This window comes from Vitis riparia, chromosome 5 (genome assembly GCF_004353265.1).
Source record: "Vitis riparia cultivar Riparia Gloire de Montpellier isolate 1030 chromosome 5, EGFV_Vit.rip_1.0, whole genome shotgun sequence".
Taxonomy (NCBI): Eukaryota; Viridiplantae; Streptophyta; class Magnoliopsida; order Vitales; family Vitaceae; genus Vitis; species Vitis riparia.
In genome coordinates this window covers 1,565,389-1,581,370 of record NC_048435.1, presented here as the reverse complement: position 1 = coordinate 1,581,370, position 15,982 = coordinate 1,565,389, and the positions used below count along the sequence as shown (strand labels likewise).

The 15,982-nt window shown below is 33.4% G+C and overlaps 1 protein-coding gene across 1 annotated transcript in view; it reads right to left on the bottom strand.

Moving 5' to 3' along the window:
• The window catches only part of LOC117914259 (E3 ubiquitin-protein ligase UPL6), a 31,883-nt gene extending 17,225 nt beyond the window's left edge, over positions 1 to 14,658 (bottom strand). Inside the window, exons 1-6 of the mRNA XM_034829512.1 lie at positions 14,380 to 14,658; positions 14,089 to 14,293; positions 6,509 to 6,606; positions 5,930 to 6,057; positions 3,817 to 3,928; positions 1,462 to 1,642 (exon numbers count right to left, since the gene is read on the bottom strand). Of these exons, the coding sequence (XP_034685403.1) occupies positions 1,462 to 1,642; positions 3,817 to 3,928; positions 5,930 to 6,057; positions 6,509 to 6,606; positions 14,089 to 14,247 (678 nt within the window). The 5' untranslated portion in view covers positions 14,248 to 14,293; positions 14,380 to 14,658. The remainder of the gene's footprint in view (positions 1 to 1,461; positions 1,643 to 3,816; positions 3,929 to 5,929; positions 6,058 to 6,508; positions 6,607 to 14,088; positions 14,294 to 14,379) is intronic.
• Positions 14,659 to 15,982: the final 1,324 nt, after the last annotated feature.

Sequence of the window (15,982 nt, the reverse complement as noted above, 5' to 3'; positions counted from 1 at the left end):
AATTCCTCTGAAATCCAAGGCACTAGTGAACTCCTCCTGCCCCAACCTCCCACCAATCAGCAGCTCTCGTATCTTTGGCATAAGCAATTTTAAAGTGTGTCAAAAAGCCACGTTCAAAAAGCACTCCCCTACCCACCTGTCCAACCAAAACTTGGTCCTTAATCTATTTCTTTCCAGAATAGAAGTTCTAAGATTGAACTCATCCCACCCCCTTCTAATATCTTTCTGTAACCCTATCCCAAAAGCCTCTATTACCACCTTCACTACACCTCATCTATTTCTCCAAACTCAACTCAAATTACCCCCTCCATAAGCTACCCCACTCACTTGCAAATCTTCAAAGCTAATTACCAAGCAAAGTACAATTTAAGAATCAAGCTTTCTAATTCCTAACCTTTCACACTTTTTATCCAAGCAAACTCTCCAAGTTCACAAGAAGCAATGTGACTTGCTCCCCTTAGGACGGTTTCCCCACAAGAAGTCTATTTTAATATTTTCCAATCTGATTCTCACTTTTCTAAGCCTAACAAGTAAGGATATGAAATACCTGACAAACTTGAAAGATTGCCTTGATGAGGGTCAATCTTTCCTCCTTAGCTAAATACTACTTCTAAGAGGGTAATTTCCCTTGGAATCTTTCATCAACCAAATGCCACACTGAACAAGATCTATGATGCAATCCTAAAGGAAGGCCTACATATACTTGGGAAGCTTCCAACACTACAACCAAACAAAGAAGCCAATCTATCCACCCATTGCACCTCCCTTATCAGACTCATCTCTCTTTTATAAGTTAATTTTTAATCCCAACACAAGCTCAAAGAAAATCAATACCATTTCGAGTATCTCAACTGCTCCAAAAGTTCATACTAGTCTCACAGCAAAGCAATGAATCATCCACAAAGAACAGATGTGAAACATCCATACACAAAGTAATATATTCATAGCCATTTCCAAAATATGCATGGGTGCGCATGGCTTTCATAAGTCCCTAACATCACACAAATTAAAGAACTTAGAACACATCAACATCCAACCTATAGAGAAATTATATTTTCATAATTCGTACAGATGTACATGGCTTCAATAAGTCCCTAATATCCAACAATTTAAAGAACTGCATAAAAGTTTAAGGATAACAAAAACAAGGCCACGATGCAACATTATCAGGATCCCACTTGTGTTAAAATAACCTGTTTAGATTCTTATACATGAATTCCATAAGTCTCTAAAATCCAACAATTAAATAATTCACTAATATTTTAAAGATGATAATGCCTGATGCTAACTAAATATGCTCAAATGTACAAATGCTCGCACACCATTCAACTCTATTCAGAGCATATCTTCTGTTCAAATGCAAATGACTGAAAAAATATACTAATTGCAGGATGCATTTTAATATATCAAATTAAATAGAAATAAAAACAACAAACAGGTATATCAGGATGAAATGCATACCTTTGCAGTAAGTACAATCTCTCTCAAGAGGGAGTATGTATTTCTCTGCAAGAGATGGCCAACTATCTTACAAACCCATGGAAGTTTTGGATCTAATAACATAACTACTGCCTCTAGCAATAGAATTGTAGGTGAACTGGGCTCATCAGATGTCATCAAAAGTTGCCCCTTGAATTGATTCCTGTTGAAGAAATCCAAATAAGTGATGTTTGTGATTCAAAGCAACTTAAACAAAAATGTTGCTCTGATAAGTTCACAGCAAATAAAAGGTCATGTAATAATTGCAGCTGACAAATTACAATAATTTAGAAACATATAGTTTAAACAGAACTGCCGACAATCCACTAAAAGAATAAACCATGTGGTAAAAAAATAAGTTAATAGACACCACATATCTTGACAAGTAATATATTAAAGAAGACTGAAAATAGAGTAAGTGCTACTGTTTAGTATTAAGCATCAAATGATTTCTAGATTCATAGTTTTAGTTGCCTAAAAGAAAAGGTCTACCTATTTTTAAAAATTCTGGAAACATGAAGTATAACATCCATTTATGAATAGAACTTTCACAGCCCAAAAATTAGCATAGAGCCCACACATTGATGCAAATAACAAGACTTATGTAAACCTCCAATTTTTATTGTCACTTGATTTGAGAGGGGTCTAGTAGCCAAGATGCTGCTATTGTAGATGTCTTGTATTAGAGCCATTGGATTCCAGATTGAGCGCACTTCCAACTCTCTGATCAAAAGAGTGTTTCCAACCCTATTCCTTGTTTGATAGTAGATTCGGTAACCCCTCTATTGTGGATGTAAGCACACATCATTGAACCATATAAATGCATGTGCACTTCTGTGAAAGCTCTTTATCTTTGCTTTACTGTTATCATGCTTAACCATATTGAGCCCACTGGACAGTAGATATGAAAACAAACCATGGTCATAATGCATCATTTATGACATAGGGTATTTAACAAACAAAAGAGTTCTAAATGTGCATAAGCTTAAAGCACTGATATTCAGAGCTTTTTTTTATGAGAAACAGCAGTATTATATATTAAATTAGGATACTGATATTCAGAGCTTTATATTACACCTCTCACAAATGATCCTCATAAGGCATTTATAGATAGGTACAGTCACAAACCGCACAAGAAACTGCACACAAACCTGCTCAAAATCCTTGATTGAACTCCCAAGGGACAGTTAGAATATTATTAAAGCTTCCAAATTAGGGTGGTGTCTTCCATGGTAGCCCACACTCTGAAAATTCTGTCACTTAGGGAGTATCTATAATACACCAAGACATTGTATCTACTTCAAATTGTAAGGAGGTAAGGAGTTCTACAGGGAGTTCCTTGAGTGCCTAAACATAGGTGGCAGTCTCATTTGTTCAAAGCATGTTAGAGTTGTCAAGCTCTTAGGCTTGAAAGCTTCCTTTATGATGAGTTCACTTGCATTTTTTCCAAACTTCAAATGATCTCTACCTGGCTCTTTCAAAGTTACCACTACTTAGCTTTTGGTTGAGAACAGGTTAACTTAGCAATATCCAAAAATCCTAAGTGTCTGTCTCATTACTGCATAGGAATCTTCATGACATGGCACCTATCAAAAAAAAAAATAGGAATCTCCATGACATGGCATTCAGCTCCAAGACATCCAGCTCCAACTTAAATAGAATTCACCAAGATCTTTCAACCTTCAGACAATTTGGAGTATGACATAACAAGATAACTTGGAGAATAGTGGTTATATAAATCTTTTGTTAATACTGCTCATCTAGAACAAGTAAGCAATTGCCTTTTAACCCCCCGGCCCCCAAACAACAACAAAAAAAGAGTCAACATTTATCCCAACAGAAAAATAATGGTCTACTGCATGCATGATTCAGAACAGATTCTGTCATTCTTAAACCCACATTCATCTAGCTGCCTTAAGGCAACAAATTACCATTGTTCTTTAAAAAAAAAAAACATAAAAGTGGAATGCAGACTAGAATGTTCATAGCTCAGTAACCTATCAAAAAAATGTTCATAGCTCTGCAGTCCAAATCACAACTGACAGTAAATTCACAAGAGAATACGAATCAAAACCAGCATGTCCCATACTTATGATGAGCACTACCAGCTTACAGGGAGAAAAAATTGTAATATGCAACAGACAGACATCTTCACGACCTAATGATCAGAAATGATGTTAGCTGACCTCTATTGAAACTAATCCTCATCCACAGTACTGTACAACACTGATTTTTTCTGGGTTTATATACTTTAAACCTAAATACTAATTATGCAAGCTATAAAGAGGTGTCAGCAATCAACGAGATACACTCAACTGAAGGTGTGGGGCAACTAACCTATTCTGATGAACAGCCTGGATACAAGCATATGCAAGTTGCTTCACCCTGTAATCAACCAGAGCATTCTTGGATGAATAATCCATGCCTGCAAACAGGTTCACAGCATCCCCTGTAACATGATCATATTTTGCATATTTTGTTAATACTAGCCAGCAAAGTTGTAAGTAAAAAAGATGAAGCAAGTGCATTTAAATGAAGAAGACCTATTGTGGAATGATGCTAAAGAGGAAAAACAAGGCATTCATACTCAAAAAGAGGAAACATAAGGTACTTGTACTCCAAAAAGAGGAAGTGCAAGGTATTTTTACTCCGAATCACATTTGTTGCATATGAATACAGAGTCAAATTTGATGCAGACATGCTTAAACACCAAAAAAGGTTTACAGATAATCAATTTTCCAGGATTTGAGACATGTTTAGCTATTAAAATGGTAATCAACCAAAATGGAAAACAATAGTTTCATCTGTATATTTGTCTTCATCACAAACAAGCAATTCACAAGAAGATTGGGGATATGGGATCTTCCAGATTCAATTCCCAACAGGCTAAAATAGTTATCTATCAAAAATATAGAACTACCGGTCATTTTCTATTAAATTAGGTGGTCAAAAAGCACCCAACAAAAGCGAATGAAGAAAGCCAAATAAGAGGTCCTGAAAAGCCCAGGCAGCAATGATTAGGGAAAAAAATCATTGCATATACTTATGGTAATTATGAATAATTTTTGGACAACAAACTCTAAGTTTGTCAGGAGATAATTTTTCTTTTTCTTTTTTTCTTTTTTTTCTTTTTTTTGAAAGGTAAAAACACAATAGTATATAAAAAGAGAAAACAGCGCCCAAAGAACGACCCAAAGCATACAGGAAGCATACAGCAGGCAGCCTAAGCATAGCAACAAAAGAAAAAGAGGGGCAACAAAAAACCTCACCCGCCCTTATCTAGAAACCAATCAATCAAAAAAGTTGATTAAAGGTAAAGGCCCATAATCTAAGTTTGTCAGGAGAAAAAATGAAGACAAACCACAGTTGCCAGAAGGTACAATCTGTCTGTTTGGATACTAGCTTTTGAGCAGTAACAAGGGATGTAAGGAGAAAAAAGAACGAATAAGCTGAAAGCTAAAAAGAGAAGCAACTACTGAACCTAAGGAAGCATGCTGATCCAGTGTAACAAATGGTTAAACTAAAGTTTTCAAGAACTAACAGGACTCTCAATGGTTTAGACCAAAACCTTAGAAGCTCTCTTTTATCCTCTTCTACACTCCACTAAGAAAAAATATTTTCTATTTGAGGGGTAGGAGGTGATTAATCATGAATTTGAAAGTTAAAACTTTGTACATCATAGACACACGTATGTCTACCAGCCATACAAGTACATATACGCCTAATACAAGTTACTAGTTTCTTATTTGGCATATAGGCTAGAACTTAAGTTTTAGAATAATAGTGTCATAGTGTACAATTCAGAAATAAAAATTATAGTTTAATGATTAGAAAGTTCACTTCTTTCTTCAAATAATTAATCTGTACATTAAATATCATATTTTATTAAGTTCATCTCTTCAGAACTCCTCGTTCAATCTTTATCTATGTATTATCAAAGGAATACTTATATTGGTCTGGTTTACCCTTAATATCTTTCATGAACTGTGTTTCTAATGCATTTCAAGTATATACACATTTTTTATCTATTACTCAATGAGTATAATATGATACAGTAAAAGAGAAAAACAATACCCCACACCACTAACCAGTTGATAACTATGCTGGTAATTACAAAGTTGTACATGTGCTAAGGATTTCTCAAAATTATTTTTACCCACAATAACATATGTAAAAGATAGAATATAATAATTAAATTATGGATTTCTTGAATTCTGTTCTAGCTTTCACCACCAACAAGAAATTAGTATACTACAAATACTAGCAACAAAGATACACAAGATAAGATGCCAAATTGAAAATACAAGCAAATTATAAAAATAAAAAATAAACATCATATCACAAAAGAAGTGCTGTCATTTATCATCTTATATAGTCATATATAATTCTTCACTGTCATAAAAGACCTAAAAGATACAATTCACAATAAATAAGTAATGACAACACACACCGCTATCTCGAACAAAATTCTGAAGTAGTCGACATGTCTCCACGAGAGCTGAAAAATCACCAACATTTCGTGCATCAAAGAAAAAGAGTAACTGGCGGAGGAACTCTGAGTCTGGACCAAAAGAATGCCTAATGTACAAAGACATTTCAGAAAAGAAAAAGAAAAAAATTAATAGATCAAATGGAAGAACCTATTCAAATAGCAATGATGCATGATTTCATAGGGACAGCAATCCACAGCAAGTTAGTGAACTCTATGAGGAGAAACAATATATATATATATTAACTACGGAACCTTCCATGGCCAAGCCTTTTAGACTGTCCATGGGAACCCAAACCTCAGGGTATTGTCGTGCCCATCACAACCAGTACCAGATAATTCAAGGCATTCAACCAACGGCAGGAATCAAACCCGGGACCGTGCATCTCTACCACACATCCCAGCATCTGCCCTAACCAACTGAGCACCCTGACGGGCATGAGGAGAAACAGTATATATACATGTGTGGTAGGAGGGGAAGAGAGGGGCAGGATGATGGCTACCATTGTATTAACCAGGACAAGGATCCAAAAGTGCTACCTGTCTACATTTTGACAGTGCCTTCCATAAGTTGTAAAGAACTGTTCCCGCACCTTTGCGTGTTCAGCTTCCACAGCCTTTCTACCTCTGAAGCATTTCTGTAACTAGTAATTAGTCAAATTCTACACTTTGTAATTGATGAAAGTTTTTAACATTCTACTAAGGAGAAGATTTTTACAGATAAGTAACAGCTGCCAATTTTTTAAGTCAAAATAAAAGGTTGAAAAGAAGAAATATGCAGATTTCAAAATACCAATTAAGAAAATACCTATTTAATGAGTCTATAATAGCCATGAGCATATACTACATATAAGATAAATAACCACACTTCCATCTACATGTGGAGGAGTATATTATTCAAAGATGCTAGAAAGTTGTGGAAACATATAGTAAAAATACTTTATAAACTATCACATCCAAATATCTACGTAAAACAAACCAATTCATTTCTATAAAATATAAATATCAAGAAGGACAAGACAGCCTTCCACAATATGAAAATTGGATCAAAACAAGAAGATAATCTTTAAAGGAGAAGCAATACAATCTGCACACCAAAAAAGATTACAAAAAAATATCCACAAAAAAAAAAAGAAAAAAAAAAAAAAGAACACCAAAGACACTAATTAAACCTCAGGAAGGCAAAAAACTTCCCAATTAAAGACATTAAAAGTTTTGCTCCTTTTTTGACTAAAAGATCCTTCATTTGATTGGCTAAGCAAGAAGCCCAGCAAAAGGAATCTCCCAACCCTATAGGGATATCAAAAATTTGGTGAAGTCATTCATCAAAGTTCCATGAGCCCCTTTCCTTCTTAGTCATCCATGAAATGACACTAGTGCAATCTCCTGCCACTACAAGGTGGGAAATGCCCATAGCTGAGACCAATCCAAGGCCCTCCAGAAGAACCAAAATCTCTACCTTAATCGGAAACCTTGACCTGCAGGGCTAAAATAATCATTGTATCCCGCTGATCTTTAAGCACTACTTGAATCCCCAGCTGCCCCAAGGCACCCAAAGAACATCCATCAAAGTGAATCCTCATGAGATAGTGTCCATACAGGAAGAGTCTTCTCTTCATCTTGACATTTTAGTTATATTTATTATGTAAAGAATATATAAATTTATGAGATTATGATTGAACCATTGTCTACAAATTCCACACAAAAAAATTGGAAGTGTATGTAGGATCTTCATAACTCTGACCCTCATGTCAAATATCAAGTGGAAAAGCAAACATATCATTCTTGGAAATTGAGCTATGTGAAGTACATTGAGTGCACGAATTTGAGGATGTCAAATTTGGACCACCTTAACTCACTTGAGCTGCAAATAAGGTTTTACATTTTTTTGATAGGTACGAATAAGGTTTTACATATATCAAGCATCCAGTGCCACACACAAAGAAAGGAAGGAGAGATAGGTAAATACTGTCACACCTTATGAGCATGAAGACTCAAATGAACCATGCATATGTAAACCACATTGTTCAAGTATTAGAAGACAGCATTTGTATTCTTCATTTCAACAATGTTATACCTAAAAAGAACTATGATAGTAGCCAACTCCATAGCCATACATTTTGAGATTCAATATAACTCATCTCAAATAACTCCCTAATCCCAGTTAATTGGGGTTGGATGCATAAATCCTTTTTTCATAACTCAGCAATATCCAACGCTAGCATTTTTATTTTGTATCCATATAGCATTTCTGTTTTGTATCAGAACATGTTTAGACCAAATTATATCTGTATTAGAATATATGTCTAAGCATTTTCCATTAAGAATATCTTGTAGAATTCTTCCTAATAGGTTGTAAATGAAAACTATCTCCTAAATGTCTAATTGTTGAGCAAGTAAACAATTAACTAATATGACCTAATGCAACAAAAAGGTAACTTCATAATGGCACCAAAGCTTATGTAGCTTATAAGGTAATTTTAAATGCAAAAGTAGCTTCAAAATGTGTAAAGTTTCAGTTCGCTTTCTAAGGCATGTCTGATATTATTAACCATGTAATGCCAAAATACTCCTTTTTTTCCTATATGCATGCACCTCGTGATGTGTCATGATCATCACCCCTTTTTCCCAAAACTTTAGTCATCTTCTTAGGTATCATTTATTATATTTTGTCTTCCTTGAAAAGAAAAGGAAAATAGGTGGGAAAAAGAAGCTTATAGGTGGCTAAATTAATCAAAAAGAAGAAGAAAGAAAGAAAGAAAAACCCCATCAATCTAACCACTATCAACCCCCCCACCCCCAAAACCACTCAAATGAGCCATGTATGGGTGTGGAAATTGCATATATATCAAACATCGTCTCTTATTTGAATTAAAATTCAGTTAGTATTATTTTATATATTCTATGCTTTAAAATTACAATAGAAAAACCATAGTTGTCAAAAAAACTTGCGATACACAATGCGATACATTTTTATGGAAATTGATACATTGTACAATTCTTATCTTATCTTAAAGCATATCTTATGATACATATATGATACATGGTATGATATATATACAACGATACATACACATTCAACCATTTTGATAATTTTTAAGAAAAATAAAATTCAAAAAAATTGTTAAAAAGAATTTGTTATATTTATTGTTTAAAATGTACAGAAACATTAGAAATTGATTATTGAAGGGATAATGAGGCAAAATAATCTTATATAAAAAAAAACTACATTTTTGTTGTCAAATACTATATTAGAAGTCAAGTAAATTTATTTTTACAATGAATATTGGGGAATTTTTATTTAAATGGTTTGGATGTTTGGCATTAAAAATTATGGTGATTAGTGAATAAAAACTTCTACTTAATATGTTAGTTATTTTTTATTTTTACACACACACACATATATATTTATACATTTATATATCAACAACACATAAGTACATAGGTCTAGTTAGAATTTGGAACTAAAAATTTAAGAAGTTTAAAAGGCTATCAAAGCTTACGCCTCAATGCTCGCCTCGCCCTACAAATTAGCCTTGAGGCTTAAGCCTCATCCTGTCAAAGCTAATAGCTTTGAGGTTATAGCCTCAAGGCTGTTAAAGAATAAGCCTCAAATATTCAAACAATTTTCGGCCTTTAGGGGTTTTTCATATATATTTTATAAGAGGCTTAAATTTCAACATTTAATGAGTTTTAACATGTTCTACCATCTATAACTTTTGGGGACTTCCGACATAAATTTTATGAATTTAGTATTAAGTCCCTATTTGGTTAAACCTTTTAAAATAAGGGCTTACTTGATTTTCAATTAACATTTTAAATGGAAGGGAAACAAAGAGATTGAAAATAATAAGAAAATTGTTGATTGTCCTAGTGGTTCATCTCATAAATAATCTAATTATTGATGGATAAAAAAAGATACCACTACAATTGGTAGATGAAGAAGATTGGTTAGGCTCTGTTTGAGGGGGGCTCTGTTTTTTATGGTACCCTGTCCTTTTTTTAGGCGTTCTAAGGCGTCCTTTGTATACTTCTTGTGTACTTTGAGACCTTTTTTTGGAGTGTCTTTTCTTCTGTCTTTTCTTCTCTTATTATATTGCTATTTACCCATCAAAAAAATTGGTAGATGGAGAAGAAAAATGGGTGAATATTAACACTATTAGGGAGGATAATTTTTTTTTTTTTTTTTATAGACAACAAGAACAAGCATTAATAAGCACCAAAAAAGAAGGGGGGCACCCTACGTCTACAAGTTGTATACACGAAAACAAGCCAAACACACCTCAAACAAAAAAAGACCACACAAACAAAACAAAGCAAAGTTAACCACAAAAAAGAGTATCTAGGAAAATCAACATAGAGGGGAAATCCAGCTCCAAAGAATCCCTAGTCCACTCAAAAAGAGTCCGAAAGAAGAGATCCTTTAAACCATAGTCGGAGAGTTCTTTATCTTTGAAGGTTCTTCGATTACGTTGGATAATAGAGCAATTGGATATGATTATATTCCTTAGGGGATCCCAGTGATAGTATCAATAATGTTGAAAATTATTTGGTAAAACTATGGGAGAAGGCTAAATTTTATGTTAAAAAAAATGAGCTAAATTAGAACCATTAACAATGAAAAATAATTAATTTTATAATTTTTTTTATGAGAAACAACAATATAATATATTATTATTTTATAATTATAAAGTTTATGCCATTTTTATTCTTCAATTTGATTGTGACTTCATGAGTATTTCTTTTTTTATATATAATTTTTTATTATTTATTTGTTTTAGTTGAGGCTTACGCCTCGCCTCATTTAGACAAAATGCCTTAATACCATCTTTAACCTTTTAACACATTGGGGTAGATCCTTCTCCAAAGACATTCATTAGGAAATCTCTGATTCCTTCCAAAGTAGCTGCTGGACTGGCAATTTTGAATAAGATATTTGAGTATCCTGACCATAAAACATATCTCTCTAAAGGACTTGTAGCAGGAAGGGGGCCCACTATTGCCACAATTCAGCTAAATTTCACTCGCAAAATTAAGTTCCCTTTCATCAAACACTGCTGTGACATTTAAAGTCATCCGCAAGCAACCAAAAACAGGATATGGATTATTGTATGCGCCCCACTTAACCAGCCATGCCCACCCTCCAAAATTAATCTGCATTGCACCTAATGGAATTATAAATATGCATCATGTCTAAACATTTTCCATTTAGAATATCTTCTAGAGTTCTACCTAATAGGATGTAAATCAGCACTCTATCTCTGCCTAAAATAGGTGAGCAAATAAACAATTAATCAATATAGCCTAATGGAACAAAATGGTAATTTCATAACGGTGCAAAGGCTTATGTAGCTTATAAGGTAGTTTTAAAAGCAAAACTAGCAACAATATAGATAAACTTCGGTTCACTTTCTAAAGCACATCTCATATGATTAACCATGTAATGCCAAAATAATACTTATTTCCTATTTGCATGCCCCTCTTGGCATATCATGATTAACCATTTTTGTATTCCTTGAAGGACAAAGGAAAATAGGTGAGAACTAGAAGTCCATAGGTAGCCAAATTCATCCAAAGAAAAATACAAAGGGCAAAATGAGGAAAGAAAGAAAGAAAAACCCCATAACCCCAACCCACCCACCCACACAATGTGGAAACTATGATTCAAGCATTCAGTTTAAACCATAAAGGACTTTCAAATCCAGATATGTGAAAAAGATTTCAACCTTTCAACCGAGTAATCAATATGCAATTGTCATTAATGGAACCTAAAGTTCACACCCTACACATAAATGCAATTTACCAATAACTATTCCTTAGGCACACCAAAAAGATTTTATCTTAATGTCAACAGATATCATTTCATCACAAACCTTGGGTGAAACCACTTGAATGCGACCTCTGGTACATAAAGAATGAGAGTGCCACAGTTGAAATTAGTCACAGATTTTTTTTGAAGTCAATATACAGTGAAGGATCCATCAATGGAATTCAGGGAGGAGTGCATTGGTAAACATAAATGGAAATCATCCTCCATTTTTACTTTATTGAGGCACAAACAACAAATGAAGACATTTTCAGTCGTGATCACTTCAACGTAACTATTCCTAGACTTAATTTTAGGTCATTCCATTGGTAATGAGTGGCTGAAAGTTTAATTTTTGTTTTATATCCTTGCTATGTTTTTTACCATGTTTAGTGATCATGTCAAAAATATATAAGTAAATAAATAAGAACCCAAAACCTCCCCTATCCTTTGTAGTTTTGTTGCTTCTTTAAAATATCAATCATTCAGGTGTATCATGTGGCACTCTGCTGGTTTTGATTGTAAACCACTTGCACTAGAAGCATCTAAGTTCACTCATTTGGTGCATTCATGAAGAAGTACGTCCCATATCAATATCACCATTGAAAAGCGATTCTAAAAATCTTCCTCTTTTGCAAGGGGAATTGGGTACCACAATGAGGTCAAACCATAGTTTTAAAATGCGCAAGGCGTACCTAAGGTGCAAAAGTCTCCTATAGCTTAAGCGCAAGGCGCAACACAAGGCGCACACTTGAGTGAAGTGAAATACAACCTAGGGTGCACATCAATTTTGTAAAATATGATTCAAAATCTAATCCGATCAATACCCGCCAAGGTAGCCCAGTTGGTCAAGGCGAATACTGGGGAGTGTGGTCCCAATAAGTGGCACATGGTCCTGGGTTCGAATCCAACCACTAATACTACCTTGAATTTACCCGGTGCTAGGTATTGTAGGGTGGTCAGCACCTCGAGGTTTGGGTCCCTATGGAGAATCCTAAGGGTTGGCCATGAAAGGTTCCTCAGTTATAAATATATATATATATATATATATATATATATATATATATATATATATATATATATATATATATATATCTAATCCAATCAATAAAAAAATTAAGATTTGAAACATTTAAGAGAAACATTCAATAAAAAAAATAATGAAATTATACAAATTTCAGTATATAATTAGAAATTTCAAGAATAAAAGTGTTTAAAAAGGAATAGCAAAGCTGATAAGACGCATATCTTGGCAAGTAAGCCACTATAACTAGGGAGTGGTGACACCTTGAGCCTAGGCGCGCTTAAAGTGTGCCTTTTAAAACTACGGGTCAAACTCCTCCTAAGTTAGGATTGAGAACTAGTTTTCTCATGAAATGTACTAGAGACCTATTTATTCATCGGACCCATGGATCAAAATCAAAGACTGCTTCCTCAAAGATGAGGTATGTTTATTGAGAAGTCTTTTTGCTTATTGTGGGTGAAGGGGAGATCCTTTTCCAAAGACATTAATCAAGAAATCTTTGATTCCTTCCAAAGTAACATCTCCAGCTAAACTGGCCATTTTGAAAAAGACATTTGAGGAGCATCTCAAGCCATAAAAAATCTCTCTCTAAAGGAGTTGAAGTGGGAATGGGCCCCACTATTCCATAAATTCAGATAAATTTCACACGCAATATTATGTTGCCTTTAATTTAAGGCATTTAAAGCCAACAGTGAGCAACCAAAAATGAGATATAGATTATTTTAAGTACCTCACTTAACCAAATATGCTTATTCTCCAAGACTAATCTGCATTGCACCTACTGGAATTATAAATATGCATGATGTGCTTATGCAATCTATATAGGATATCAACAAAACATCAATTCAATAACTTTTTATGGGTAAAAGCAATTTTATTGGTCAGGATGAACCCAGTGTACATGCTTAGAACTCATAAACATCCATTCATAGAGGCAAAAACAAAACCACCATGCATTCCACCTTACATTTCAATCTTCAATAAGCAATAATTTCATTGTCCCGGAAATATAAAACAAGGAAAATAAAACCTTTAAACTTGCATTCCCTAACTTCTGTAAGATATGCATAGAAATCAGAATTTGACAATGCAACCATCGATAAACAATTTGAAAGAATGCAATGATCACGTGAACAGCCTCTGAAACATCCGTTTTCACAAAATAACCACAAACTACAGTCTTACACTGCATGCCAACCCTCAATTCCCCCCCAAAAAAAAAACAACAACAGACAGTCAATTCCAGTACCAGAACACATGATCAAAAGATTCAAAACACGAAAAGCAAACCTGAATCCTGAGTGCGGCGGAGTTTTGCTGACGCAACCACCATCGCCGGTTCCGCTCCAACCGCGTCTGCTCCAGAAGCTTTTGCCTATCCCTTTCCTTCGAACTTCGACCGCCTAAATCCACTCGCTTCCTAGTCGACGAATCTCCGGAGAAAAACATTCTCGAAGCTCAGCCCTAATTCGCAATAATTCGCCTTATTCGAAAACTACAAATCAAAGTTTAGGGATTCATTAGAATTTGCAAATAAGTATAAGTGAGCGAACGAGAGAGGTTCTGATCGGAGACTCCAACCTAGAATTAGCCCGATACGGCCGAAGTTTGACGGCGGAGTGATTGGATCGGAGGAAAATTTATTAGACGAACAAATCAAAAAAGGAGGAGCCTCTGTATTGGGGTTTCTCTCACTTTCTCCCTTTTCCTTGTCCGTGCTGGACCAGAAAATGGGAAACCGAGTAGGAAAGTTATTATAAAAGGCTTGGACCACTGAAATGATTGTGCGAAGGGATTGTTTTCAAATGACCAAAATGCCTTGACGTGCTGTTTGGGTGCTGGGAAAATCCCGCTAATTTCCTTTGATCCTTTCCTTTCGTATTTGGACTCTTATCGCATTAATAAGGCTGCGTTGCACGATATATAGCTTATAAAAATATGAAAATAAAGAAGAAGAAAATTTTAAACTTATTAAAAATTCCCCCCGACTTTTATTTTATTTAACAGAGTTAATTTATCGAGGTTTTGTTAAATACATCTTACACTTATAAATTTAAAATTTTGTCATACACTCCCTTATTTCGAGTTAGGAGAAAAATGAATGAAAATAAAAATAGAAAATGATATGAGAAATATTTAATAAATTTTTATTTATAAGGGTTAAATATAATTAACCGAAATCTTAGTGGAGGTGAATAAAATTAGCTCTATTTTATTAAATAATATCAAAAAATATATATTTAAAAAAAAAATCATATTTTTCATTAGAGCAAAGAAAATTTTTAGATTTTTTTCTATTTTTTATTGACTTTTTAATTTTAAAAATGAATTAACGAATTTCTAAATAATTTTAGATTTGACATATATACCATGTGAAACATTTTAAATTTTAAAAATAATAAAAATTTATAAAAGATTCTATATATTTGAAATTTTTAAAAAATGTAAATTTTGATTTTGAAATTTTGACTTGATATATCATTTTCGTTAAAGTGAAGTCTCGTCTATGGGTCACAACTAATAAATATTAATGACATTGAATAAATGAGTTGATCCAATAGTCTAAACAAATCCGAATTGCTATATTTATGCATGAATTAACGATTTTGTAATATTAACCTTCGCATTAAATAATAAAGTGTGATTGGAATTGAAATTTTATTTTTTATAAATTATAATTAGGACTTGTTTGATATTCTTAGTAGAACATAATGAATTTGAATTCAATGCAATTATTCAAAATTTAGTCAAATGTTAAATTTGTAATGCCATGTCACTTCTCTTGAAAAAAATATATAAATTGAAGTGAAGGAATAATATTTTTATTTTATAACAATGTGGTCCCAATATTATATAAAAAAAATGTATATGATATGGATACATTTAAGGCCATGTAACACAAAAAATAAACATTTCATAATAATTTAATGTGAAAAGATAAGTCACGTCATTAATAATTAATACACACAAATTTATATATAATTAAACATATCATGAATCACATTTTTATTTATTTATTATGTTGATTTTATAAGCAATACATTATCATTTAAAATGTTTAAAGATGACATTCCCTATAATATATAAACCATAAGTTTTTCTTACGAGAAATTTTGTTTTTCATTTAATAAACTTTCAGTATCATTTGAAAAAATCACTATCCTCCTTGTAGCAACTAATTATT